The 26,336-nt window shown below is 40.2% G+C and overlaps 1 protein-coding gene across 1 annotated transcript in view; it reads left to right on the top strand.

The window, feature by feature from the left end:
• The window catches only part of ATP9A (ATPase phospholipid transporting 9A (putative)), a 64,668-nt gene that overhangs the window by 13,757 nt on the left and 24,575 nt on the right, over positions 1-26,336 (top strand). The window contains exons 4-14 of the mRNA XM_074919958.1: positions 1,217-1,325; positions 8,071-8,129; positions 9,012-9,063; positions 9,633-9,727; positions 10,921-11,001; positions 12,364-12,439; positions 15,626-15,702; positions 16,296-16,456; positions 17,209-17,351; positions 18,119-18,231; positions 20,992-21,204. Of these exons, the coding sequence (XP_074776059.1) occupies positions 1,217-1,325; positions 8,071-8,129; positions 9,012-9,063; positions 9,633-9,727; positions 10,921-11,001; positions 12,364-12,439; positions 15,626-15,702; positions 16,296-16,456; positions 17,209-17,351; positions 18,119-18,231; positions 20,992-21,204 (1,179 nt within the window). The remainder of the gene's footprint in view (positions 1-1,216; positions 1,326-8,070; positions 8,130-9,011; positions 9,064-9,632; positions 9,728-10,920; positions 11,002-12,363; positions 12,440-15,625; positions 15,703-16,295; positions 16,457-17,208; positions 17,352-18,118; positions 18,232-20,991; positions 21,205-26,336) is intronic.

The raw sequence follows: 26,336 nt of genomic DNA, 5'->3' as shown, positions 1-26,336 counted from the left end.
TTTTCTTTGCTTAAAAAAAAAAAAGTGACAGTTTGAATTGTTGCTGTGTTGGGTAGTGTTAGCAATGCTCCACAGCAAGACTTTACAGAGGTGGTTGTGGACTTCAGGTTTACAAGTTCTTTGTGCCCAGATTAACAGCTTGTACACACGCTTTCTGGATGTGTGTGCATAGCTGTTCTTTCTAAAAATTCCTAAAGCTGGAAATTGCAACCCTCTGGCAAAGTCTCCTGTTGGGGTAGGTGGGTATTTACAGATATTTTCATGTTTTTCATGTAACCCTCAGCTTCTAACATTATCCTTCCTCCTTCTTAAAATAAAAAAGTTTTTCATTGATAGAGATAATCGGTACATGGTTGCAATTTTCAAGAATACAGGTTGTAAAAAGTACATTTTTCTTCTGTAATGGATGAGGAGTGTTTTAACTGTTTAGTGAGTCTGAGCTGAGTAGTGCCTAATAAAAATATAACTTTGTGGTCCTAGTCCCATAAAGAATTGTTTTGCATTAATTTAGCTTTTTTTATATATATAGTGAAGGATGTGATGTGGGTATTTTCCTCATGACAAGAAGAAATTAAATGATGGCTCATGTTCACAGAAAAGTAGGACAAAGCCCTAATCAGACAAACGAGTAATTACACTATGAGTAGTTCACGCTATTTAGAGTGCTTATTTGTGTAGGTTGAGTGTGTGTATACATACACATGAATACACATGCATTATATATCTATATATCTGTCTATATAAAAAAGGAGTTATATAAATTTCTACATAAATTTCTATATAAAGAAATCTCCCTGATGAGGTGAGCTAACCTTGATGGCTCTGTGGTGGAGGGAGTGCTGAGATGCGAGGTATCCTGTCTTACATTGGACTTTTGTGTAATCCCGCTCAGTCTTGATTACTCACCTGTGAAGTGAGATGAAATATGTTATTTACACTCTTCAGATAAACTTTAGAAAGAATTGCTTGGGGAGGTACAGGAAGAGCATCACAGTAAAGCTGAGAAATAACCATGGTTTTTTTTAAGCAACAAGACTGTTGGGAGTTCTGCACAGCAGCACATGATATCACTGTAATGATTTAGTGAGAGAAGATGGAATAAGGAAATGCAGATTGTTGGCATTGGTACTGATAAATATTGCTCTTATTAGAGGCAGATGTGATTTTTCCTGACCTTTTCATCCAGGCTGTTTTCCCCCCTCCATGCTCTTTTTAGGGATTTGTGCTTGCTGTTACCGTCATCCGAGAGGCCACGGAGGAGATCAGATGTTACATGCGCGACAAGGAAGTGAACTCGCAGATCTACAGCAAGCTCACAGCGAGAGGTCGGCTCGGTGGCTCCAGCGTGCCCGCTGCATCCTGGCGCGGCTGCGGCAGCGCCGGGGGTTGCAACTCAATCAAACGCTGCTGACAGTCGGAGAAGCAGAGTTCAAGGAATGGGGAGGGGGTTATGGGCTCGCAGGCACGTGGCTTTGTGGCCTTGCTGCCGCTGCGGAGGCCTCAGGGGTCTGGGTGGCTTCTTGTGGATGGCTCTTCGCTGGGCTGTGGTGGATGCTGGGCTTTGCTGAGGGTTTCCTAGGGAGATGCCCAGCTAATGCGAGGAGGGGGTGTGTTAATTGCCTCAGGTAACTTCAGAGCATCATCTTGGCAACTCAAGGCACGGGGAGTGGGCAGCTGGTGTGTTTACGTGTGCAGGAGATTGCCTGGTGGGCTGGGAGTTCACTGCAGCCAGCACAAGGCGGGAGTGAACTTCCAAGCCGCTGTTGTGGTATTTTTAAATATCGCATCATATATGCTCTTAACTCCACTGTAGGCCAAAGCTTGTTTCCCAGTTATTATCCCTTCTTCATCTATTAGAGTCACCAAAGAAAATGAAACTGGATCTGAACTGCTCTAGGTTGTGGAGGTGGATGTTTCCAGAGGGGAAATGTGTTTTTCTTCCTGCAAAGCTGTGGTGTGAGAGAAGCGCTCCATAAGGTTACATGGATGGAGGGAGGGAGAGGCAAATACAGTGAAGAGCATAGTAGGAAGAAAACAAGAATGGAAGTATAGTAGATGCAATATGTTGTTTGGGGGGTTTTTGTTTGTTTTTCTTCCAGTTTTGGTAATAGTGCATCTGCCCCCTGCATGTGTTTTTTGCTTGCTCACCCTGTCGGTAAGAGGCAGATGTAAGAATTCCTATAAGCTGCCAATTCATATTCTTTAATGGAAACAGCATGCTTAGTAAAGGGAGAAGGATCCACATAGATAACTTGCAAAAGCACTTTACTAGAAGAACTAAATCACACAGCTTCTGTGAAATTGTCAGAAGATGGTTATGCAGAGGCAGATCGAGGGAACGGGAGTGAAGGCAGGCTGTGTTCTAGTGCCTAGGGCTGGGGACCCTTTCAGCACAGGTACCGCAGATCATCATTAAGTACAAGTACTCTGTGAAGTGAAGAAGCTTGTGAGTGCATGTGTTAAATTTAAGGTGACTTGCTTGGTGTATTGACATGTTCCATCAATTTTGGAACATACAATACTGGTTGAGTTTCATAGTTTTTTCTGGGTTTTATCAGACAGGGACTTACATCGTGCAAGTCCTTTGATAAAAGAGACTGTGTGATACGTTGTCATATCTTTTGTGTGTGTCTCTTAGCAGTGGCTGATATAGTTCCTCATACTGGAAATATCTGCTCTTGTTTGGTGGGTTTTTTTGTGGGTTTTTTTGTATACATAATCTTTAGCCCCTTCCTCCAACTGTGAGGAGTTTGGAGACCTCGTTTGTCAGTGAGCCCAGGCTGCAGCTCAGCTGTGTCTGATCCGGCTCTGGCCATTGTTTACAGCTGTGCCTTACTTAACAAAGACATTTAAATTCTCATTTGAAAAATCGAATGCAACCTCACTATGGAGTTACTCCTAATACCATGACAATGATGGTGAGGACAGGGTTTTGTTTTTAAAGAGCAAATGAACTGAATTTAAACAACTTCTTTTTTTTTTTTTTTCTTTTCCAGTTTCTTTGTTAGAAAAGTTTATACCCCTGAATTAAGATGCAGTGAACTAGGTGTAGTAAAAATATCCTGCTTTCAACACTTGCACTTTTAAGAATAAGGCTGCTTCTTAAATGTAATTGCTTAAGGCTGTATATATTTCACATGCTAGGAATTATGAGGCAACTTCGAACTAGGGAGTTTGAGTTTCTGAATATTAAATCCTCTTTTAATAACGTGTTCTTACTACAACACTTAAAATGCTTGGCAACCAACAAAAGCCTCATCCAAGAGGGGTGTACTACATCTATTTAAAGATATAAAAGAGTTGCCTTCTGGATTCTATTCAGTGATCTATAAGGGGCCTGACCTCTCCTTTAGTTCTTTTCATATTGCTATTACGTTTCCCATGAATGATTTCCCTCCCCCCAGTCCTTTAACTTTTCTAATTTTGTGAAAGAAACCAAGGAGGATTGGCAGCTGGGCACTAGCTGAAAATCTTAAGCCACTTTATTTGACACGAATTTGATGCAGAAACAGGAACAAGAGTCTTTGGCAGTATAGTTTTGAGTAGGAAAAACACAGAAATTATGATTGTCTCATGGTTTGGGGAGAAAAGTAATTTTCTGTGCTCGCTGAATCTCAGTACTCGAGGTTTTCAGGAGACCTGAACATCTGCTTTTTCACTGATTAAAACCTTAACACCTCTGAGAATCACCTAGAAGCAGGGAAGTACCTTGTGAGGCCACCATGGCTGGGGGATGGAAGAGTGTTGGGTTTGTTTTATTATATCTGTTACTACTGTTTGACAGTTTGCTTACTTTTTCTAAGAAGCCCTTCATCAGGTCAGAATTAGAAGCTTCAAAAGAAATTGAGAAGAGCTGATCTTAACCATTAATTTTCAGTGTAGCTACAAAACTCCAGATAGGACTTGCTTTGGACTGTTTACAGGCTGTTGGTGGCTTTTTGGTTTGGGTTTTTGTTGTTGATGTTGAATGGCATGGTTCATGCTTCAGGATATTGGCGCAGCCTTGTACTGAAAAGAGGCAGTGCAGAAGGGTACTGATGCACAAAAGCCTTCTGAAATGTTGCTATGTAATTTTTTTGAAACTTCACAATAGTTTCACCTCTAAAGTCAGTGCTTTGCAGGAAGGGGATTAGGTGAGGCTTGACACTGAGCACTGCTGTCTTGAAGATTGGCTATAATGGATCTAATGGAGCACTGTAGCTTTCTCCAAGTTATTTTTATTTCTCCTCAGTATTTGCACTAAGCTGCAGTTAAGGTGGCTGGAGTGTAGTTTTTCCTATCTCCAACCTTGGCCTCCCGGTGCAAGCCCACAAATGTAGATATATACATACTTAGGTCTGAATGAAGTCAGGGAGACTTAACCACATGCTTATAGGGATAGACGTAAGCACAGATTTAAGTGCTTTCCCAAATTGGGATCCTCTTGTCCTCTTTGTGTGCAGTTCCTCACATCCTGCGCAGAGCCGCGGCGGCAGCGTGGTCAGCCAGGAGCTCTCCAGCTCCAGCACCCCCCCCAGCCTGGTCCCCCACCCCTGGGGGTGCAGGGGTGGTATTTTAGATTTGCAGCTTTGCTCCTGTAAATTAAACTTTTTTCAGGCACTCTTCTTGTTAAGCTTTTTAAGATTCATTAAGCTGCTTGCTTTTTTAGAGAAAAAGAAAGAATCCTCTTTGGATCACATTTTATTTTGCATATAGTTGCTGCCAGGGGCTAATCTTTCTGGAGGGCGGTGTGAGGCAGAGTAGACAGTAGTGTATTTTCTGTGTTCCTTTATTTTACATAACGTGGAAAAAACTCCACCCTGAACCTCTTTTCTCTTTCTACCGGTATGATCCATTTATGTTCCCAAATGATGAAACCAGCAGACTTCTGGAAAGCATTTTTTTTTAATAGAAAGCTCTCAATTTAAAGGACAGTTGTTTGGATTGTAATAAAAAATAATCAAATTTCAATCCCCTATTCATAAACCCACAAGCCTCCTTGTGTTCAGAGGTCTGTGTGCTGACTTTCTGCTTGATAGAAAGCTAGAACTGTGCTTGCAAATTCTTGGTTTGTTTTTCTTCTCTTGCAGCCCCCCTCCCTGAGTAACACTGCATAATAGAGAGAAACTCCACAGAAAGAAATGGGAAGAGACCTCCTACTGAGGGGTGCTACTTAAGATACAGATCATTGGCATTTACCAGCCATATAAAAACAATATTTTCCCAAACCCTCTGAGTCCTGTTCCACAGTTTATACAGCATAAGGCTGCAAAAGCTAAAAGTTTGGTGCAGCACATCCAAACAACCCTCTTTTTTTTCAGATGTATTTAGCTTGTTTTAATAAACTTCTGGCTTCATCTTTAATGGCAAATTAAGTGTTTTGATCTGTACCTTAGTGAAGTTCTGCAGATCTATGGTGAAATCTTAAGTTGTAGAAAAATGGCATCTCTTCTGGCCAATATATTTAATACTTAGAATAATCTGCTTTTTGGTACATCCATCACTCTGCAGATTTGGTGATAATTTCAAAGACCATAGCTTAAGTTAGAACTGATTGCATTTTATTATGTTTACTTTTTTTGTATTTAAAAAATAAATCAGGATACAGCAAAGAATAAACAAATACCAATCAACTTTTAAGAGCAGATTTTTTTTTTTTAATAAGAGATCATGACTACTTGCTTTTTAAAATTGTGTTGATCACTGATTTGTATTCTAACTTCAGAAAATATGCAAGTATTGTAGGTGCTAAATAAACCGATGTGTATTTAGAGGAAGCACGTCTAGATGCATTTGTAAAAGCAGTAATTTATTATTACAAAAATACTTTAAAAGCAGGGAAGTACTGGGAAATGAAGCAGTTGTGTTATTAGCTAGTTTGTTAAACATGCATGAGAAAACATCTAATGTTTAGGAGGTAGTTTCCCCACAGAAAGAAAAAGGAATTACAGAATTCCCAAGATCAAAATAAAACTAATTCAAGTAAGTTGCTTTATGGGAGTCCTGAGTCAAAGGAAACATCTGGTCCTGCGCCTTCTTAGCAGGACATGTGGTACATACTGCAGAGATGTCATCCATGAGAGGCCAGGAGTATGGTTGGAAAAGCAGCATTAGCTTTGCTATCTAAAAAGGGCATCTCATTTATACAGGAGTTATAAAAATGTGTATTGGTTAGAAAGGTCCTCTTTCTTTTACCTGAAAACAGCTGAGGTTGGGAGGGTTATTGAACAAGACAAATATGCTCCAGCTGCGTTGATTTTTCTCAGCTTGGAAAAATTTTAAAGCAGTTGATACTGTTTTCAGAATAATGATCCAAAAAGCCTTTTATGTGCATAGTGATAGGAAATCATCATGTTGTAGCTTTGACCAGGCGTTAATTTTTCTTTTCCAGCATGAATTTACATCATTAAGGAAAGCACTACAAAAATAAGTGAATTTTTGAACCCTGAAGGTAGTGCTTTGTATACTGACAGTCACCAAATAAATCCTTTAAGAGAAACACATAAAATATGGTTAAACAAATCCACCTCTCCTTCCAAGAGCTTTTTTGCAAAGTGGTTTAGGAATTGCTGTGCCTGTGTGGGGAGAGCACACAGGTTTTTTTTCTCCTCCTTTGCACAGGAGAATATTCAAAAGCACTTTTTGTTGTTTTGTGAATAACCGTATTAAAAGGGGAGGAAGAGATGTTATCTGTCAGACCCTTTTAGTGTCATAGTACCTAACTTTGTATAGCCCATACAGAGGACTGCCAGGGATGCTTTTTTGGATCCTCTTGGAGTGCGGCTTTTCTTTTCAAGCCTCTGCGTAATGGACTCTTAATCCCCGGTATGCTTCCTGCCCCGGCAGAGATGTCTTTAGCCCAGCATTCATTTTGTTTACCCTTTTTTAAACTAAAAATCTCACAAGTCAAAACCCAGAATCCACGAAAGACCTATGAGATATTTGTGAAATGGGCCATGACTGCTTATAATTTGTAGGAATAATTACAGCATGTAAGGAAGTCTGCATTTATTAGCAGCAGTGATGAAGCATGTTGTTAAGCACACAGTGTGTCACCAAAGCAGCAGGCTGCCGGGAGCCCAGAATGGCTTTCATTGTTAATTTGGAGCAGAAACACTGAAGCATATCCTGAGAAGGATGCTAATGAAGGGACTGCCAGTAGTAAAATCCTAGTGACCTTTGTGCTTTGTGCTAATTTCTATTCCCCCTCCCTTCCTCCTTCTCCTTTCCCCCTGAGCTGCTATCTGGCCAGTTAGCCCATGAATTTCGAGGTACAGTAGGAGTGTTGTCCGTGCCAGGGTGAGCTCCACGTGCCTCCCCCACTTCCACTCAAATCACAGCAGATTAAAGAGGCTTTTGTTGAAATATAACAGACAGACACATAGAGCCAGGGTTCAAATTAACTGATTATAAATCACTAGCTAGTCCGAGAAGCCAAATCTAGAGCTGGCTAATGATTTGAAATTACTAGCCAATTGTTAAATTAATCCCCTGTTTTAAAGCAACTGGGAAATGTTTGACAGCTGCAAATAAATAAATATTTATGTGTTTTCTGTAGGACCCATGCTCTGCAGGGCTTGTTCAGGGTGTGTGCATCAAGAGGCAAAGGAGATATGGTAGAGCTGACCTAGATACAAGAGCTGTGGCACAGAAGAAAATGAGCCTGGTTTTTAAGATGGGTCCAGTGTACTTAGAGCTTCCAGGTCTTGACTCGAGAGTTGAACTTTAAATTTTCAACCACGAAAAGAGAAGGAGTCAGGAGTTGATGGTTCCCTGTTGTAATTTTCCTGTTCTTGCCTGATGCCAAAAGTAATGTTGAATTCCTGGGTTAAGCATTACAAAAAACAGTTTAAGGGCTTGTTTCAGAGTTGCCACTAAAGAGGGAGCAGGGAGTTTCTGCATCCAGGGCTGAGATCTGGAGCGGTTAGATGAGAGGTTAAGGATTGGCCAGTGTTGCCTAATTCTTGTGATGGAAACATCACCCATTTTCTCCAGAGTAGTGAAGTGGAAGGAAGGGAGGTAAGGAACATTGCACAGTGCCCACAAACTGTCCTGCTGCTGCTCTAATGCACTGGTATCTTTACTTTGCAGGGACTGTGAAGGTGAAGAGCTCCAATATACAAGTAGGCGACCTCATCATTGTTGAAAAGGTTAGCCTTTATGTGTAATGTACTTTTTTTTTTTTTTGGCAAGACCATAGAAAAGGAGATATTTTAAGTCGTATTTGTTTTACAGTGGGCTTAGAATGTCAAGTGTTGAACACTAGTTACAATATTTCACCACTTTTCAGGGTTCCCTCACCCCACCAGAACAGCAGCATCATCTTTACGAATGAGAGCAAATCTGTAGATATGCACCTCTAACCTAATTTTTCCACTTGTACTATAGCAAGATAAAAAGCCTCCCTGGTCCTGTCTCTGACTGTTGGACAGGTTAAATACCTGATACTAATGCAACATCCAAATGTTGCTTTGGGTGTAAACAACAAAAGTATTGGGAGACACAGTGATCCATTTGTAGGCACTGGTATGTACAGGTATATTTTCCCCTTTATACAATCATGTGTGTGTTTTTAATCCACTGATTTTTTTTTTTTTTTCCACACATACTCTTTGTGCAAGTAGCTGTAACTTCTAAAACCATTAGTATGAAAATATTCAGTACAGAAAAGAGAAAAATGGTAGCTGTAGATTCCAGATACATGCTTTCTTCTAGCACGGGACTTCGTGAAAGGAAATCAGCATTAGTTTAAAATTTCTTCATACTTCTAGAATTACTCACTAGCCCTTTTGTAAACCTACCCATTGGTGGGTTTGGTCAGTGGGAGCTGGCACCAGTTATTATTCTGCACTTGGAATTCTACAGGGAAGTGAGTTCAGGATTCAAAGCAAAAAGAATACCAATCTTCGGTCTGACAAAGAAATCCTCTTTCTCCTCCATATCCCCTTTGCTTGTTATGGTGGGGCTGTGGAAGGCGGCTGCACACGCGTGCAGGGCTGTATGCACAATAATAGCCTTTCTTCTCCTAACAGAACCAGCGGGTCCCTGCTGACATGATCTTCCTGAGGACGTCGGAGAAGAATGGTAAACATCTGGAACCAATTGTCAAAATAGCCATTAACCTTTCACTGGTTGTTTAGAGAAAATTATCTTTTGGAAACGTGAAAGAAATAGATAATAGTAAAATTTTAGAGAGACAGAAAATTAAAATGCTCTTATGGCCCACCGCTTCTTGGGATGTTATACTCTTTTTGTTTGCTAGTCAAAGAATGTAAGTAGTTGAATCCAAGGTAAATGGATCTGGTTGCGTAACAGTTTGAGTTTTAGATGTAAATTATTTTACTTGCTGTTCAGGTTTGTTTTGTTAAGTGTGGGATAAGGAAATGTTTGATCAGAAGGATTAGAAAACAAAAACTAATGAGAGCATTTCAAATGTCTTAAAGATACAGTGCAGAGTCGAACTGTATTCTGGACTAGTGGGAGGAAATGAATGTGTGATGCAAGAATATAAGAATTATGTTATTAACAAATGCTACTTGAAATCAGTTACTGTCTCCAAAGAAGGGTGTCCTAGATATGAAGCCATTTCATGGGTTATAGATGTACCTAAGATAGATCTGGAAAGAGCACTGACTGGTGTTGAAAATCCACAGGGTCTTGCTTCCTTCGCACTGACCAGCTGGATGGTGAGACAGACTGGAAATTGCGGCTACCTGTTACCTGTACTCAGAGGCTGCCAACTGCTTCTGTAAGCTGCCTTCATACAAAATACTGTACTTGGTAAACACAGGTATCTGTTTTACCTAAAAAATGTTCAGGTGCCTCAGTTAATGGGCTGTTTTGAGAAGCAGGTTAATGCAGCATTGTTCTGCACAGGGCTCAGTACGTGCTACAGATTAGCTTTGGCAGTAAAGAATATAAGGGTAAACCAGCTCTTCCTAAGCCCCAGGCGTGATTTCAGGAAAGTTGAAGCTAGGTGTCTGTGCTGCACGGCTGTCACCCAGAGCTGTGTAGACAGGCACTGGGGTTGGCAGCTAGAGATGACCTTGCAGCAGGAGGTGGCTAATGGTAGGATGCTCCTATTTTCTTTTTCCTCTCCAGAAACCACTGCAGTAACTTACTGCAGGACAGGTACCCTTGGTTGGTGGTACTTTTCAAATGCTCCCTTTCATTCCTTGTACTGCAGTATGTTCAGAGGCACAATTGATGCATTTTAATGAAATGGCCTCAGAGGCCATTAAGTTTTCATTGCTCACCTTTATGAAAGGAGGAATGTCACCATGGAAGCTGTACTGTATGATCTGAAATAATATAATCTCCATCAAATGTGCTGTTTCCCAGAATCTCTAGCTAAAGTAGTTTATGTGTTGTGTTTTTTAAAAGAAAAAGAAGGGGAAATCAGAATACCTGCTTTATTTATGTTCTATCTGTAAAAAGTGCAAGAAGCTTATTTTATACAAAGGCTTTGAAGCAAGGCATTCCCTCCATGGAGTTCATGCATGTGTAGGAGTCAGCAATGAAAACACTGCAGAATTGGTGTATATTCTTGTCATCACAGAACTCTTCCTAGTGACACTGGCAGCTTGAACTAAATATTGAGTGATAGGGTGTTCTTGGTTACCGTAGAAGACTTGTCCAAACCTTCTTTGCTGTGAAGAAATAAGTGTCTTAGGCTGTCTTGATTATTCAGGCTGAAATTTCTTTTATGGTGCACCAACATCTCAGTAACTCCCAGGAGTCTCTCAGGTAGCAGTTCAAGATGTACCCTTCAGTGAAGCTGGTACACCAATTGTATTTTGTCTTAGGCAGTTGGGCTCCAGTAAGTAACATCGTTTAGTGATAATCTTAACGTGGTAAGTAGCTCTTGCTCAAAGTGTTTTGGTAGAAACATTATTAAAATGTGGTTGTCTAACTGTCTGTCAAAACATATCTGTTCTATAGGACCTACTGCAAATCCGATCCTATGTATATGCAGAAGAACCCAGTATTGATATACATAACTTTGTGGGGACCTTCACAAGGGTGAGTCTTGCTGACATATGCTTGAAATCATATGTGGAGTGTTTGTTATGCAAACCTTCTGAATGCTACCAGAGTGCCAGAGTTTTTCAGGAGAAATAGTGAAGTCTGTCTTGTCATTAATTATCTCTTCTTTCTTCTTTTTTTTTCCCTTCATAAAATCCATGAAATAAATCTGAAACAAAAATAGAGTTATTAAAGCTTTGACTTGGAGACAATGTATTAGGCTGTTTGGGATTAAGGACTTTACTCTGAAGCTATTAGATCTGAACATTCAGATGGAGATTGGTAATTATGAATTCATGGTGCATGTTCAGAAGAAAACCTGGACCACCATGGACTCTGTAGATTAAAATCCTTTAGTTGTGAAAAGACAGGGGATCTTCGCTAGATCAAGCAATAGCAGTTGTAATTCTGAGTCAGTTGGTTTTTTGCCTCCAATTGCATGCAACCTATGTGAACTCAGTTATATCTGCCCCCTTATTTCAGAGGGCAGCAGCTCAGAGCCACTGTGAAATTTCACTATTAAAAAAAATATTTATCTCTTGACTTGTTGGGAAGATGCATTGCCTACTTGGAGCAAAAGGTTGGGGTTTTTTCCCTTCAGTGGGATTACAAAAACTTTGAGAGATTCATCTAACACCCTTGGTGAGTTTTCAGAGGACAAGAGGGTTTGTAATAAATAGAAGACAGTTACAGCTTTTTAGAAGTTGTCTGCTGATATTTTAGTTCAAAATTGTAGGTTTTGCCCTTTTTATGTGGCACGGTTTAATCTGGTTTAGTAGTGCTGGCATGGAAGAAGAGTTTGAGTGGCTTGGGGAGACAGTTTTTGTACAAAACCTGCACTGACATTAATTTACTTTCTCATGCAAAGGTATAATTGGGTAGAATTAATCTTTTGGTGCCTAAGAGGAACCACACTTTCTTGTAACCGTTCTCTGGTGCGTATCAGACAACTTTCCAGGCATCACTGAGCAGTCCAACCAGGTTCTCAGTGAGATCTTACAGTAGCAGGAGAAACGCTATTAATCTGCATGAACCAAGTGAGGGAACGTTTTCCTGTAGTCCCTGGAGAGCTGCTGAAAAATCCCTTTCTCGTTTATGATTCCTGGGGGACTTCAGCAGGCAGAGGTATCTTAATAGATTTTTTTTTTTTTCCCCCCAACCCTTCTGCTCCACTGAAACAAAGTGCTCATGTTCTTAATCCAAGCAGAGATTTACCCGGGTTTTTGAAAATCCCCTGTTTTATCAAGAAGCCCTTTACCAACACTCCCCGTGTCCCTCTCCAGAGATCTCTGTGTAACTCTTCCATCCACTGGCCTTTTACACTACTGACGAGTTTTTTTGGTTTCTATCCTGTTGTAGGAGGACAGTGACCCTCCAGTGAATGAAAGTTTAAGCATAGAAAACACCCTATGGGCCAGCACAGTGATTGCATCAGGTAAGATGGAGGCATGTGTAATTTCTTTTTTTTTTTTTAAAGGGAATATGTTAACAATTTTTAAAGGTCTTTTTGTAATGGAATAATAATCTCTGTCAGTTGGAGAAATTAGCAGTTGGAATGAGGTTTCCCACTTGTCCTAACACCTCTGGGGAGCTGAGCTGACATCTAATTGCCTCTTGGACATTCCTAGATGAGAAAGAACTGGAGTGGCCTTTGGGCACTTCTTTAGCATCTAGGACCAGAATAGCACTTAATTGCTCTCTGCATTGACATCCTAATCTGTAACAGAAATGGTGTCAAATAGATTCTGGTAACAGAAGCTAAGATGAAAGATTTCCAGGTAAGTGCTTCCATTGAGTTAGTCTTATATACTTTCAAAAAGGAAAAAAAAAAATTCTGTGACAGATTTTGGTTTATATATACAATAAGCTCCCAAGGCCTGAGATTAATCAATGCCCTCTTGTAGAGGCTTGTCAAAGTAAAAGCCTTGTTCCTCTCCTGTCCAGCATGCATGCAGGGTTTACAGGGTGGTAGCTGCAGGAGAGCGAAATTCTGTTCTGGAATTAAAGTTGTTGAATGGAGAGACTTCACAGTGCTGTACTGTGAATTAATAATGGAATTAATAATAATGGAAAGGAACATGAGCTTCTAAAGAATTTTTTTTTTCCTGAAGCACTGAAAAGATTTTGATTTGTTCTTTTAAAAGCAGAAAACAGTGAATAAATTTTATTCCTGTATGTTTCTATCCAAGAATAAATTTTATTCCTGTATGTTTCTATCTAATCCTGCTCTGACTCTTCTTTGAAATGTATTACAGTGTTGTCACAGTGCTGTGACCAAGGGATCATAATAAACTAGTTGTCCAAATACAATTTAATCAAGTAAATTATGTTTATAGATTAGTAACTGCCATGCAGTAGGTAACCTACCTTCCTCCCCTCCGAGTGCAGACACATGTAGTCAGTCTGGCAGCTTCAGATACCCATCAGGCTGCCTAATGAATCAGTCTCAGCTCATCCTGCTTTTGAACAAAATAGATGGAGAAATGGAAAGCTGTTTTCCTTGTGATTCTGTCCTGTATGGCTACTGTCCCTGCAGCAGCCTTTCCCAGGGGGACTTGCTTGCCTCTTGTATTGAAGCTTTAATTTGTACCAGCTCTTGAACCAGTGTTGATCTCACACTGCCATGGCTGAGCCTAACATGGGGTGTGGGTGTGTGTCACAGTGAATAGTCCTACTGAAATCAGAGGGAGATGCTCTCCTGTCCTCAGCATGCCCGCAGCCAGTGCCTGCTGATGGTAAAGGTCTTCCTTTGCTGCACATTCAGCTCTGTGTAGTCTACATGTGGGTGCAGACATTTTTCCCCAAAGGAGGGCAGAGCTCACACTCTACTCCACCTGGTCTCTACTCCAGTGTTGTTCAGAAGTCCTGTGTGGTCTTGGTGTCTGTATCAAGGCATGCAACAACCTCCTGTCTGCCCAAATGAACCTACTGTTTGAATCTAATCCTCCTTTCTGGATAAGTTATTTGTAGATAGACATCTTTGTGAGTTCAGTTAATAGGAATAACATTTGCAAATATTTTCATCATTTCAAATGGTTTATGCACTGGAGTCTGTTTTGAATGGCCATAAAACAACTACAGTTAGAAACACACTTTTAATACATATCAGTCTGCCTTCAAGCTGTTTTTTAGCCCTGACAGGTTTCCACTCTCATTTTGACTGACTTGATCAATATAATACTTGGGTTTGTTTCTCCTATGGCAATAATAAATAGCATGTTTTAGGTTATTTCTGTTAAGAAAAAATGGGGATATTATTTTTCTTCCTCTGGAAGTGAAAGCTGTCAAGTTGTAGTGATGCCATCTCACTAGGGCAGCCTTTGCTTGTAAGATGGAGCAGAGCTATGTGGCTTTCTCCATCTGCTGTAGTAGGAATAGGTCTGACTCTGACTGTTTGTGGTTGATTTGGAGTAGCTGTGCCATCTGCTGATTTGAATTGTGATGATCTTACCACCACCTGCCATCTGGCTCCAGCGATTTGTTGTTTTTCAGTGTTTTTGTTGTTTGTTTTTTTTTTTTTTTTTTAAAGGAATGTTTCCCAGCATATTTTTAGAAACCACCTCTTTTGAATCAGTCTTATTTAAAAATAATTCACTTGCAGCTTGTTAAAACTTCGATCGTTAATGGGAGCAGGGGAAAATCAGAGTATAAAATGGCAATGTATTTGCAGCAGTGCTTTTTTTTCAGTGTTGTTTTTCTCCGTTTTTACAGACCCCTAAAATTTTCTAGTAAAATATTAGACCTTGGCAATAGCAGCTTTTAAACTCTTGACGGTACATGGCTTTTTCTTTATGGCTTTTTGCAAAGTCTTTAAGAGAAATCTGTAGAAAACCAGTAATTTATGGTGTTAACTGTATTATGTTTCTGTGAGAAGAAAAGGGAGAACTTTGTTGCTCTCAGCTCTTTAGCAACTGTGGGACATAGCGTTAAAATACACTGATGGGCTCCCAGCAGCTCCATCTGTTACGGCAAGGTAGGAGTTGGTATGATTTCGCCTTTTGGTGGGAACAGCAATTAGACAAACATTTAAAGTAAAATGTAGATTTTAAAATAAGGTAATTCTGTCTTTGAAAACTGTTGGAATTAATTTGTTTTACTCTGATTGTGGCAACCTTCAACAATAAAGAACTGTAGGCCAGAGCACTGTTTTAATTTGGACACAATGAAGGAACACTGTCTGGCGTAAGGCAAATTTACACACACCTAAGTGGAATTCAAAGTGGTGGGAGGAAAACCAAGAAATCCTCCGTCCTTAGCAACTTTTATAGTGGGGCAAGACAACTGACATCAAAAGAGGGTCAGGGGATGGTTGAGAGAACAAAGCAGTTGACTTCTCTTTCCATACACATTAGTTGATGCAGTCTGTGATGCTGCGTCAGGTCCAACCATATCAGCAGTGTGGTTGTAGACTTTTTGTAGGATGTCTTCTGTTCAGAGTCTGTTTTTGTAGGTTTTACATTTTGGGTACTGGCTTTTTTAATTTCTGGTTGTTATTGCTTCTGAAATTAACCTGCTAAAAATCCTTTCCAACTATCAAGCCTTTCAATCCAGCAAGTGTTTTTATAGAGAAAACAACTGGAGGTTGTTTTCCTTTGGCTGACACGTGCTCTGTTTTGTTTAGGTACTGTTGTGGGAGTTGTCCTCTACACTGGAAGGGAACTGCGCAGTGTGATGAATACTTCAAACCCAAGAAGTAAGGTATGGTGAGGAAATAGTCTTACAATAAATAAAAAGGGGCAGAAATTTATAATTTTTAAAGAAAATCCTTCCAAATGCTATATGTGCATGCTGTAGGGATAACCTCATAGGAATGATGATTCATGTCTTCCAGTCTATGATTTAAGATAGTTACGTTGCAGAACCTATTTCTCCTTATGTTTTTTGTTCCTATTATACATGTGTCTTCTCACTTTAAGTTTGGCAAACCTGGTTTTTTTTGTATGGTTATAATAAGATAGTCCCAGTTAGAATAGGAAATCTCATTTTGCTTCATTCTTCTATTATAGCAAAGCTAAGACACGGTGCAGGGATGTTTATACTGTTTGCAGCTTTTTGGCAGCATGGGTCCTCTGACACCCCTTTATGTATTGCTTAGCTTCCAAAGGATGGAAGTCTTATATAATAAGATGGCAACAGTATTGCTTATACATTTAAGTATGTTTGTAGTGTTTTAAAAGAGAAGTTGACTAGTGGGGAATGGCAGTTTGGATATGGCAGTTCATTCCCTTTATGAATACTACATTGAGCTAACATCTTCATTTGTGTTCTTGAAATGTCTTTTATTTCTTTAGATTGGTCTTTTTGATTTGGAAGTGAACTGTCTTACCAAGATCCTGTTTGGGGCTCTTGTGGTGGTTTCGCTTGTCATGGTGGCCCTTCAGCACTTTGCTGGCCGTTGGTATCTCCAGATCATAAGATTTCTTCTTCTGTTCTCAAACATCATTCCCATTAGGTAAGACGATTGCTAATTCCTGCCAGCAGAATACTGCTTGCTTTGTGTCCTCCTCCATGCTTCTAGTATGAACAAGCACATAAACCCTTCATTTGACAACTGAGCAAATCTAGAAATAGAAATTAAATTACTGTTAGAACACAAGAATTGCTTTGTAGTTTCTGCTGAATTTGTTCAATGTATTCACCTGTTCATTGACTTGAACTCAGTCTGTGGATTAGTCATTTAAGACCCCTTCTCTCAGTTTGGGCTATCTGGTTACTTTGATAAAAGTAGAGCAAAAAATGGAAAAGGAGGGTTATTTATACAGCATGGAGTGTAATAGGACCCAATTGCCTGTTAAGAGGGGACTGAAACTTTAATATTTAATTGTACTGTATTAATAAGTGGATTGCTACTTTCAATGTAGGTCTGGGATTCATTTCAGTTCCATTTTTAACCTGCTGTCTGCATATCAGTCACGCTGTCCTTACTTGTCTGTGTCCATCTTCCCCGCAAATTATGTCTATTCTTCTCAATGTAATTGTATCTCTGAATTACAGTACCACTGCAGCAATACACAGTCCTTCCCACAGTTTGCCACCTGGCCAGTGGCTTTGAATATACATCTCCCAAAACACCTTTATTGGCAGCTCAAACTCAGTGTAGATGTGTCCTTCTTTCATTGCACTGTGGCAGTTCACAATGATTTTTTTCCAAAGTTTTAACTGGTGATATGTTTTCTTTCCCTTTTTTTCCTTCCTCCTGCATAGTTTACGTGTGAATCTGGACATGGGGAAAATTGTCTACAGCTGGGTGATCCGCAGAGATTCCAAAATTCCTGGGACTGTGGTCCGGTCCAGCACTATTCCTGAGCAGCTGGGGAGGATATCCTATTTGCTTACAGACAAAACAGGTATTTATGTAGAAAATACAGTTTTGATTCATAGTATGTTGTTGTTTGGATTTTGTTACATTTTTGGCCAGCCAGAGAGTATAATGTAAGATTTCTTTGGACTAGAAGAAATATGCATTTCCTATCACTTTGACAATATGATTTAATCAGTTTTTGAAAAAAAAAATTGCCTTTTTTGTTCTGAATGCACCATAAGTAAGATAGGACAGGAGTGTCATGCTAATTTAAAGGATGCTTAAAGTGTGCTATTAAACCAAAAGCTGAGGGTAAGAATAAAATTAAAAGCAACTTTTTAGAGTTAGTTTTCAAAGCCAGATGAAGATAGCTTACATGTGTAGGCAGAAATGTACCACCAGTCTGTCTGCCACTGTCCTTACACTTTTAAAGTTGAGCTTGAATTCAGAAGACCTAAGTGGTAATGAAAAGCTTGGTCTGATGTAAAATCCTGGTCCCACAGAAGTTTTTCCAGTTTTCTTTGGTTCCAGCAGGACCAGAATTATGCTTGCAGCTCTTGCTGACATTGACTTTGGGGTGAATCTTATTTACTGGCACAGTAACGTGCACCAGTACTTCCCAGGAGAATCAGCCCTCAGGTTTGTTAATATTGTCTTTTGCTGGCCTCAGCCTGTGCTAAGAGCCTGGTGCAGTCACTGATTCAACTTCTGTCCCAGTTTCTCTTGAATTTGGGGTAGAGCAAGGGTGAGAATGTGTGATGGGGAATAGGAATGTTCATTCCCACTCCATGTCTGGTGCTGCTTCTCTTACAGGAACTCTTACACAGAACGAGATGGTCTTCAAACGACTTCACCTGGGAACAGTAGCTTATGGCCTGGACTCCATGGATGAAGTGCAGAGCCACATATTCAGTATATACACACAGGTAGAATTAAGTTGCATTACTTAACTCTTTGTTCACAAAACAGTTTTTTATGTCACTGGTCTAACGGTGAATTAATATGGCAGGGATCTGCTTATTAACTATTGCTTTTTGGAAAAGTCTGAAGGTCACTGGAAGCTTAATACATAACTATTATCATGATTGCTTATTACATTTGTAGATTGTTTCACATCCACCAATCTTTAGCTGACAGCAAATGCATGGATCTGCAAGAGTGACTGCATGTGCCTGTGTCTTGTTACTGAGGTCTAACTGTAAAATAGCATGCTTTTATTTAGATATTCACCACATACAGTGACCACAGCATTTGCTTTGAAAAATTGGGCCTGGGTGATGTTTAATGGATTAAGTTGCTGTTTGAAATGCTGTGTACTGGAGCTATAATAAAGGAAGAGGAATCATCAGTACTCAGTAAGCAGTAACAGAGAACAGTGTACCAGTATTGCTGCTTTAGGCCTGATGGTTAAAAAAGAAAATGCTAAAAGTGGGATTCTTTCACTAATGCACCAGTGATCTTGCATAGTGCATGACTGACATCTGCTCTGAGAACTGTTTACACCTGAAGAAGGCAGCAAAGTCAACATGTAAAGTATAGAACAGGAAAATCCTGTTTTGGGAAGTCTCTCCCTTGCATTCCTCTTTCTGTATCACTGGATAAGCCAGCATCTAAAAAGCCTTCTTGTCTGTTCTTAGACCTTTATTTCAGTTTTGTGTGATAACCAGGTAATGCCATGTGACTTGTCTGGGCCAGCAAACTGTATTCCTTAGCATATTACAATGGACAAGATACGTATGAATTGAAACTTCATATAGATATGTGCAATTCCTTTGTGGATGTGGGAGGGGTGAGGTTTTAGTTAAGAATATTACTACCTTTAAGAAAAAAAAATCAACTATCAGTGGCTGATGTTCCAGCCACCCCTCTGAGTGGTACTTGTAAAAGATTTAAGAATTGGTGCTAATTATGTGATCATGGAAGCATTATTTTTCATTTTCTGTTAATAACTATTCTCTCAACTTCAGCTAGGCATAACTTTTTTGTGACTTACAATTAGACTTTTTTTTTCTTCTTTTGTACAATGTGATTCCAGAGATGCAATCTGCAGACATTAGCGATGGGTTACAACTCCTGTTGTATGTCAAGCATTTTCATTTCTCAATAGTTGTGGAGTTGCTTCATGCAGAAACTGCAGAAGTTGTTTTCAAAGTGCCCCTGCTTTTCCTTGAGCATGCATACCCAATGCAGTGAACTGGGCTTTTCACATCACATTGGTTTTGCTTTACTCTGGAGATTTTAGACTGAAGTACACTTTCTATACCCCCCCCAGAGTGAAATGTGAAGCCAGCATTCTTGCCTGGAAAAAGGCACCATGTATTGTAAATGGGCTTTTTATTTTTGGATTTTGTTCATGGTGGTAAAGACACACAGCATGTTTCCTTGACCTCTGTAATCCGTTTGGTGGCATAGCTCTTCCGTGGGCAGACTGTCAAGCTACAATGTGCTTTTAACTAAGCATATGATAGCTGATAAATGCCTGGTATTTTGGGCAATTACCTTTTTCACTGTCTTGTGTCTCAGGTAACTTGTAACTTCTCTAGCCATCTCTCTCTTTCCCTCCTCTGCTTTCAGAGCTGTCTTAGCATCTAGTTCTTCTTTTGGTGTTGAGACCCTTAAATGACTGAACTGTACTTAAACAAAACAACCCCCCAAAACCAAACCCAAAATTCAGAGTTCAGATCTATTTGCCCTCATTTTGTACTCAATCTCCAGAGAAAACTTGACTACTGGTTAATTATTTGCTAAAGTATTCAATATTTGTCAAGAACGTTTGGGTGACTGACTAGTCCTGTATGTGACTAGTGCTTTATGTCAATCTAAATGCACTTCAGCTGTTGTTTGATTTGGTTAAAGCCTGTTGCAACAGTACTGATGAGCAGCAATGCTAAATTTGAAGAGTGTGGAAAACAGCATGTGAAATTACATGGTATTGTAATGGTAAAGGATATGTCTCATAAAATGTTTATAATTACCAAGTGAGATTCCTCATAATGAGAAGCATTTGCTGGCAATGATTCATTTTGAACTGTAGTTCTTATTCTTTGCTCTTATTTTTACCATGTTGTGGCCTTTGACCTGGAAGTGAAACTTTTGTCCTCTTGACACTAAAGGTTAACAGAGCAGGAAACTAGTTCACTGTGTGTCCCTTCTTCAACCAGGATAATTTAGTAATTGTGCAATTATCTGAAGACTCCCATTCTGATACTAAAAATAGTATTAAAAATTAAATGAATGTAATTAAGATTTTCTAGGTCCATACGAGTCATCTGTTTTCTGTTTTTGGCAATTATATTCTCTTGCACATGAAACCAAATTGACTCTGAGTTTTCAAAGCCAATGATTGTGGAGCAAAAAGTGGTTTCACTGAGTCTTTGGTCTTTTCACCAGTTGGTGTTTGGTGGATCTGCAGCAAAGGGTCTTTTTCTCAATGTACTCTTCCAAAAACTTAGGTAAATCTTTTGGGGCACTTTCCTCCACCAGTAACAATGATAAAGAAGTTGCATTATGCTGGGGTGTGCTCCCAGTGATGGTCTGAGTTAAGGTGTATGAAGAGTGTGTCTCATTTCTGGAGATATAAGAATCTGCACAGCTGCTACATATGTGGTCTTCACTGGAGTAAGAACTTAATTAAAATTTTTTTTTTCCCTGAAGTAAGACTTTATTCTGCTTTCTTTTTTTATAAGCAATCTCAGGACCCACCTGCTGTGAAGGGCCTTACCTTAGCCACCAAGGTGCGTAAAACCATGAGCAGCCGAGTGCACGAGGCGGTGAAGGCAATCGCGCTGTGCCACAACGTGACACCAGTGTACGAGTCCAACGGCGTGACGGACCAGGCTGAGGCCGAGAGACACTACGAGGACTCCTGCAGGGTGTACCAGGCCTCCAGTCCTGATGAGGTTGGTATCCATTTGAGTATAAGAAAATACAAATGTGACCTTGCTTGCTGAAAAAAAAACCCAAAACATTTGGTGAAAGTATTCCAGTCTAGTGAAGGGGATAATATTTTAATGCATTGATAACCCATGAATAGACCCTAAGTGCCTTCTCAGCTGATATACTTCAGCCAAATCTGCCTCTCTGCCTGAAGCTGTAATGCTACATGGTGGCTACCATCTGGCTGTTGTATCAGCCTCTGCATCACAGAGTTTTGCTCATGTTTCAACGCCTTTTGTCCAGGATATATTTTGCAATTCGATCCCATGAGTCCCTTTGACCACATTTGGTAAATTATAGGCAATCTTGTCTCGTTTGGGGGATGATCACTTGCTGGGAGGGGGTTAGAGCACTCCCACAAGTCAGCTTGTCCCTGATCGGCAAGATGTTTGAACTTCCAGGCCAAGTGAAAAGTTGTAAATCATTCTGAGTGGCACTGCTAACATCCCTTCCCATGCGGGTGGGACAGACCTAGAGCCCGAGTTAATTCTGCAGTGAAGTTTTTCTCAGAGCAAAACTGTGCCCTGCCAGTTCTCTGCCAGCACACAGTCCAGCCAGGGCTATGCAGTGTGGTACAGTAGAGGGAAACTTTACAGCTCTTCAGAGACTTGCTGAGACTTCTACTGAACACTTGAGAGATCAGGTCCAATACAGGACTTAGAATTAAAGTGCTCTTTGCCACCCTCTGCAAAGTCTGGAAAATCCAGTTAGAGTGTTTTTTCCTTCTGTGACAAAGACAGGAGGAATAAAATATGGTTTCATGTATTGGTTATGCTTCTCGGATACATCTTCTGTAGTGCAACCAAGCTAAAACAATTTGGTTTGTATTAATTTGTACAATTACACTTGCTCTGTGCCATTGAAAGAGACTGAAGTTTGAAACTTCCTGTAAGAAACCTACTGACAATATGAGATCATATCACCCATCTGACTACATTTGAAGGGTTCTTCCATTTATTGCCCCAAATAAAAGAGATTTGCCTCTGATAATAACCTTTTCACCTTTGACATCGGAAGAGAAGCTGACTTTCCTCGTTGTCAGTGGCGAGACATTGTTTGCATAGAAATAAATGTATTCGTTAGAAGCCCAGCTATGTGAAGATTTTGATTCTTGCATGTATTACTGAAAGACTGGCACACAGGATTAGTTTCCACATTTCAGGTACATTCAAAATATTCCCTATAGTGTTTTTCTTCCCAATTCATTAATTTCATATAATGTGTTCTTGTCTGTACTATACAAAAGATGGATCTTTATTTTCCTCCCTCCTTCACTGATGAGCCTACAGTGACAGCAAGCACTCCTCCCTGGCTTTGGAGCTGGTGAGCAGAGTGCATGTGTCCTCTTCCACCACATCATCTAGATCCATGTTTTGCTTACCTGCTTTTCTCCCCTGATGTGTGGCTCTTGCCTGAAAAGACAGCTTACAGAAAGCAACTGCCTTTGGGTTGAAACCCATTCTGAATGATTTCCAGATGGTAATTTTTGTGATCTGCATTTAAGGTTGGTTGGTTGGGTTTTTTGGGGTTTTTTTTTGTCCCTAAAGCATTCACTGGCTATTTTTTCAAAGATCCACTGTTTATTTACATATATACTATGGTATATAGTGAAGTCAGTGATTTTTCTTTTTGTTTTTCACTTTATACTGTTCTGTCTTTAAAATATTTATGCAGCAATTTGTCTCAAATACCCAAGAGATTATTGTTTGTTTGTTTTACTATAGCATGATAACTAATCCTTCCAAGATTATTATTTAAATTCTTTTTTCCTTTTTTGTGGTATCTTAAGTAGAGAATTACAGCGGGTTCAGAAATCAGATATGCTTTGCTGCACTGAGGAAATCTTGTCTGTAGGTCTTAGATATACAAATATTGTTTAGACATGCTCTGTGTATGTCATACTAGATGGTACAAAACGCAGGATCAGCACAAGTCGAGTCCTTGAGAAGAGAGCGATGCTGTTAAATAACATTCCCTGTAGGGGAATAGCTTTGGACTCCTGTTAAAGCCAGCCTTTGAAATCCTATATCAATAAAATATTGCCATGGCAGGGAAGGTCAGTTTATGAAATGAGTACAAAAACTTGTATTCTCTTTACTTTAACAGCAAGGGTAATTTCTACCAGTTGGCATAGGATTCATTTCCTGTAACAGAAAGCAGGATTTCCTAAATTTGTTTCCTGTGCACGCTGCCATTTAGAAGTCTTGAAGTATCTTTATTCAGATATCAGTTACAGCCTTGGGGCTCTGCAAGCGTGTCAGTTGTAGCCATACAGTAACTAACAGGGGAAATGAAATAGATATAATCTGATCAGAGATAAGAGTGCCTGAGATTCCTGGGCAACCAGTCTTTAACCCTGACAACCCGCTGCAGCTGCCAGGACATGAAAGGGTGCACCGATCAATTGGTTTCTGCCTGTTGTCTGTCTGCCTAGGCAACCCTAAATGGGACATTTGTAGAGCAACTCATGGCACAGAAGGATCAATTTGTCTCTTTAGAATGAAATTTATTAGTCGATATCCACTTCAGTGGTGGCTCGGGTAATTTAATTGTCGGGAAGAGTAAAGTTTGGGCAATAGCGTGCCGAGGCGCTGTAGCTGCTCTGCTTTGTAATGCTCGGATCTGTGTCTGGCTTGGCCTGGATGGAGCTGCAAAAGTCCTGGAGTGCAGTCAGAAACTTTACTGATTTCCCCTCATCAGTGAGCATGGGCTCTCTTGAAGGTGTTTGAGGAGTTTCAAGCCTGCTTTTAATATTCTCTGTTTAAGCTGTAAGCATTTTTTTTTTCTCTTGAATGTTTCTCATCTTTTCATTGTGACTGAAAGCAGCTCTAGGTATCTGTTTGCCTGGTACAGAGTAAACCTCTCCTGTCTTGCACTGGGTGGGAACATGCTCCCATCCCAGGGTGCCCAGACTCTGCCAGAAGAGCCATTGGTGCTTTTGTTGCCATCAGTGTTGTCTGCTGGTTCCGCAGCACTTCCCAGAGGCTGGGCCCATTGTGTTGGCTTGTTGAATGGGGACGGTAATTTCAATGCTTTTAGTACATCTGATAGAAACACTTCAAAATTATATCACTTTCTCAGTAATTATTCCTAAGTACTATAGAGGCAGGGAAATGGCATGTTCAAAGGGGTCAGCCCCACTTCCCCTCCGGTGCTGAATGCGGTTCACCTGGAGGGCCATTAAGGGCTGACAAGACCCATGCCTGCTCTGGAGCAGCATGGAAAAGAGGGTTTTCTTTCATTATTCTTCCCCTTCTATTGACGTACCTTTTTGTGGTCTAGCGGCCATCTGAAATGACTGGCATTGCACAGTGCAATGCAGTTAGTTTGAAGTGTGTCACGTGCATGACGTAGCACCTCTGATGTGTTGCTCATCCATTTGTTCCTCTGTGCAAGGCTTTTCTTTCAGGAGGTTTGAATGCTTCCTGACGTGGGATTTAAATGAGATGCTGGCAAGGAAGGAGGGAGGAAGTGTCTGTGAAAGAAAGTATCAAAGGAGATGCTTCAACAGGCTGAGCTGAGAGCAGAGATCTGTCTGTATCCAGACATTTGCAGCTTACCAACACGGGCAAATCAACAGCCAGTGTCACACACACTGAACGTCATGTTACATCATGCTGTGAAAAATTCTTGATAATTATTTATTAACCAGAATATTAGAAGCCCAAGCTCCATCTCTGCTCTGGGAGACTGTTAGGAGGATTATCTATCTGCACACTTTAATGCACCAAGGATGGCTTGAAGAAACTTTTGAAAAAGATAAGCTTGAAAGAGCCTTTGATTTGTTGTAATCTTTGTGTTGTAATCTTTGTGAGCAAGCCTGCAAAAACTTGCTATAATACTAAACCAAATATTGATTCAAATTGGTTAAAGGTCTTTCAAGGCAAAACCAATTCAACTAATTTTTTTTTATCTGGAGATTTAAGACTACTTTATGAAAGGAAAAGTTTATTTTAGGTTGTCTTTTAAGCCTAATTGTGGATGAAAGGGAGCTGAGTTCACAGAAGATCCTCCAATTAGACCCAATTGTATCAATTCATCTAGTAAAATCTTGACTCAATACAACTATTTATAGGTTCCATTTTTATCTGTATCTTGTGCATGTGATTTCCCAAAGTAAATTCCATTTTTGTCTGAGGTATTTGTGGTCGCTTAAGGCAGTAAAGGCAGAACCTGAAAGGCACAAGGGATAATTAACCTTCAAGTCAGCAGCAATCATGTGCCCAGCACTCTCATGCCTTTGAAAATGTCACTGTAAAATACTTCCAGTATTTTGTGTCTGTTTGCAGAAAGTATCCCTTGATCCTTTCTGGAGGCCAGTGATATATGGGCTCATGTCAGCTGCTGCTCCCATCTGTTACTGCCAAGACAGCTTCTAGAGTTAAACCTCCGTATCTCAGCAGACTCGATCTTAGATGGATGTGTCATCTGAGGTGGGGATTCTGGGGGGATTGCCAGGGAAGCAAAATAAAGGCTTGTTCTTCAGTCTTGACTCTGGTTGTAATCTAGTGAAAGCTTGTAAAGAATTCAATGTTGTAGGTCCTTAAATACTGGAAGAGGCAATCAAAATGATACCCACATAACTTCAATTAAATGAGTTCTGGTGTGTACCTTGAAAAATCTAGTGTTTGTTTTGCGATTTTTGTTTTGGTTTTTTTTAATGTGTGGGCAGAGGGGATTCTCAGCTAAGAAGTGCCTGTGAGTCAGCCTTCAGCTGTCTTGCTGATGAGTACAGAGGTTGAAAGTTGTTGAACTGTTACTACCGGAGTACAACACAGAGCTCGTTTTGTTTGTTTGCTGTATTAATATGAATTTTTAATGTGCTGTGCATTAGTATTTATGGCTTTGATATTGTAAATCCAGGGTGAATGTGTCGTTTTGAATTCCTGATTTCATAAACAGCAAACTGAGAAATAGCACATGAAAAAGTAAATGTGTGTAAAGAGATTTACCTGATGTGCCCAAGCGGAGGTTTGGGCAGAGGGTGCCTGTGCCTGCCCTTGCTGAAGGGTTGTGCTTCAGGATGTGGCAGCTGAAGGCAGGGAGCCGACTCCTCCTGCTGCAAGCCTGGCAGCTGAACGGGACGGGAGCTGGG

This window comes from Athene noctua, chromosome 16, assembly GCF_965140245.1.
Source record: "Athene noctua chromosome 16, bAthNoc1.hap1.1, whole genome shotgun sequence".
In the NCBI taxonomy this organism is placed as follows: Eukaryota; Metazoa; Chordata; class Aves; order Strigiformes; family Strigidae; genus Athene; species Athene noctua.
Note: the sequence above shows the minus strand (reverse complement) of the source record. Positions and strands in the feature narration are given on the sequence as shown.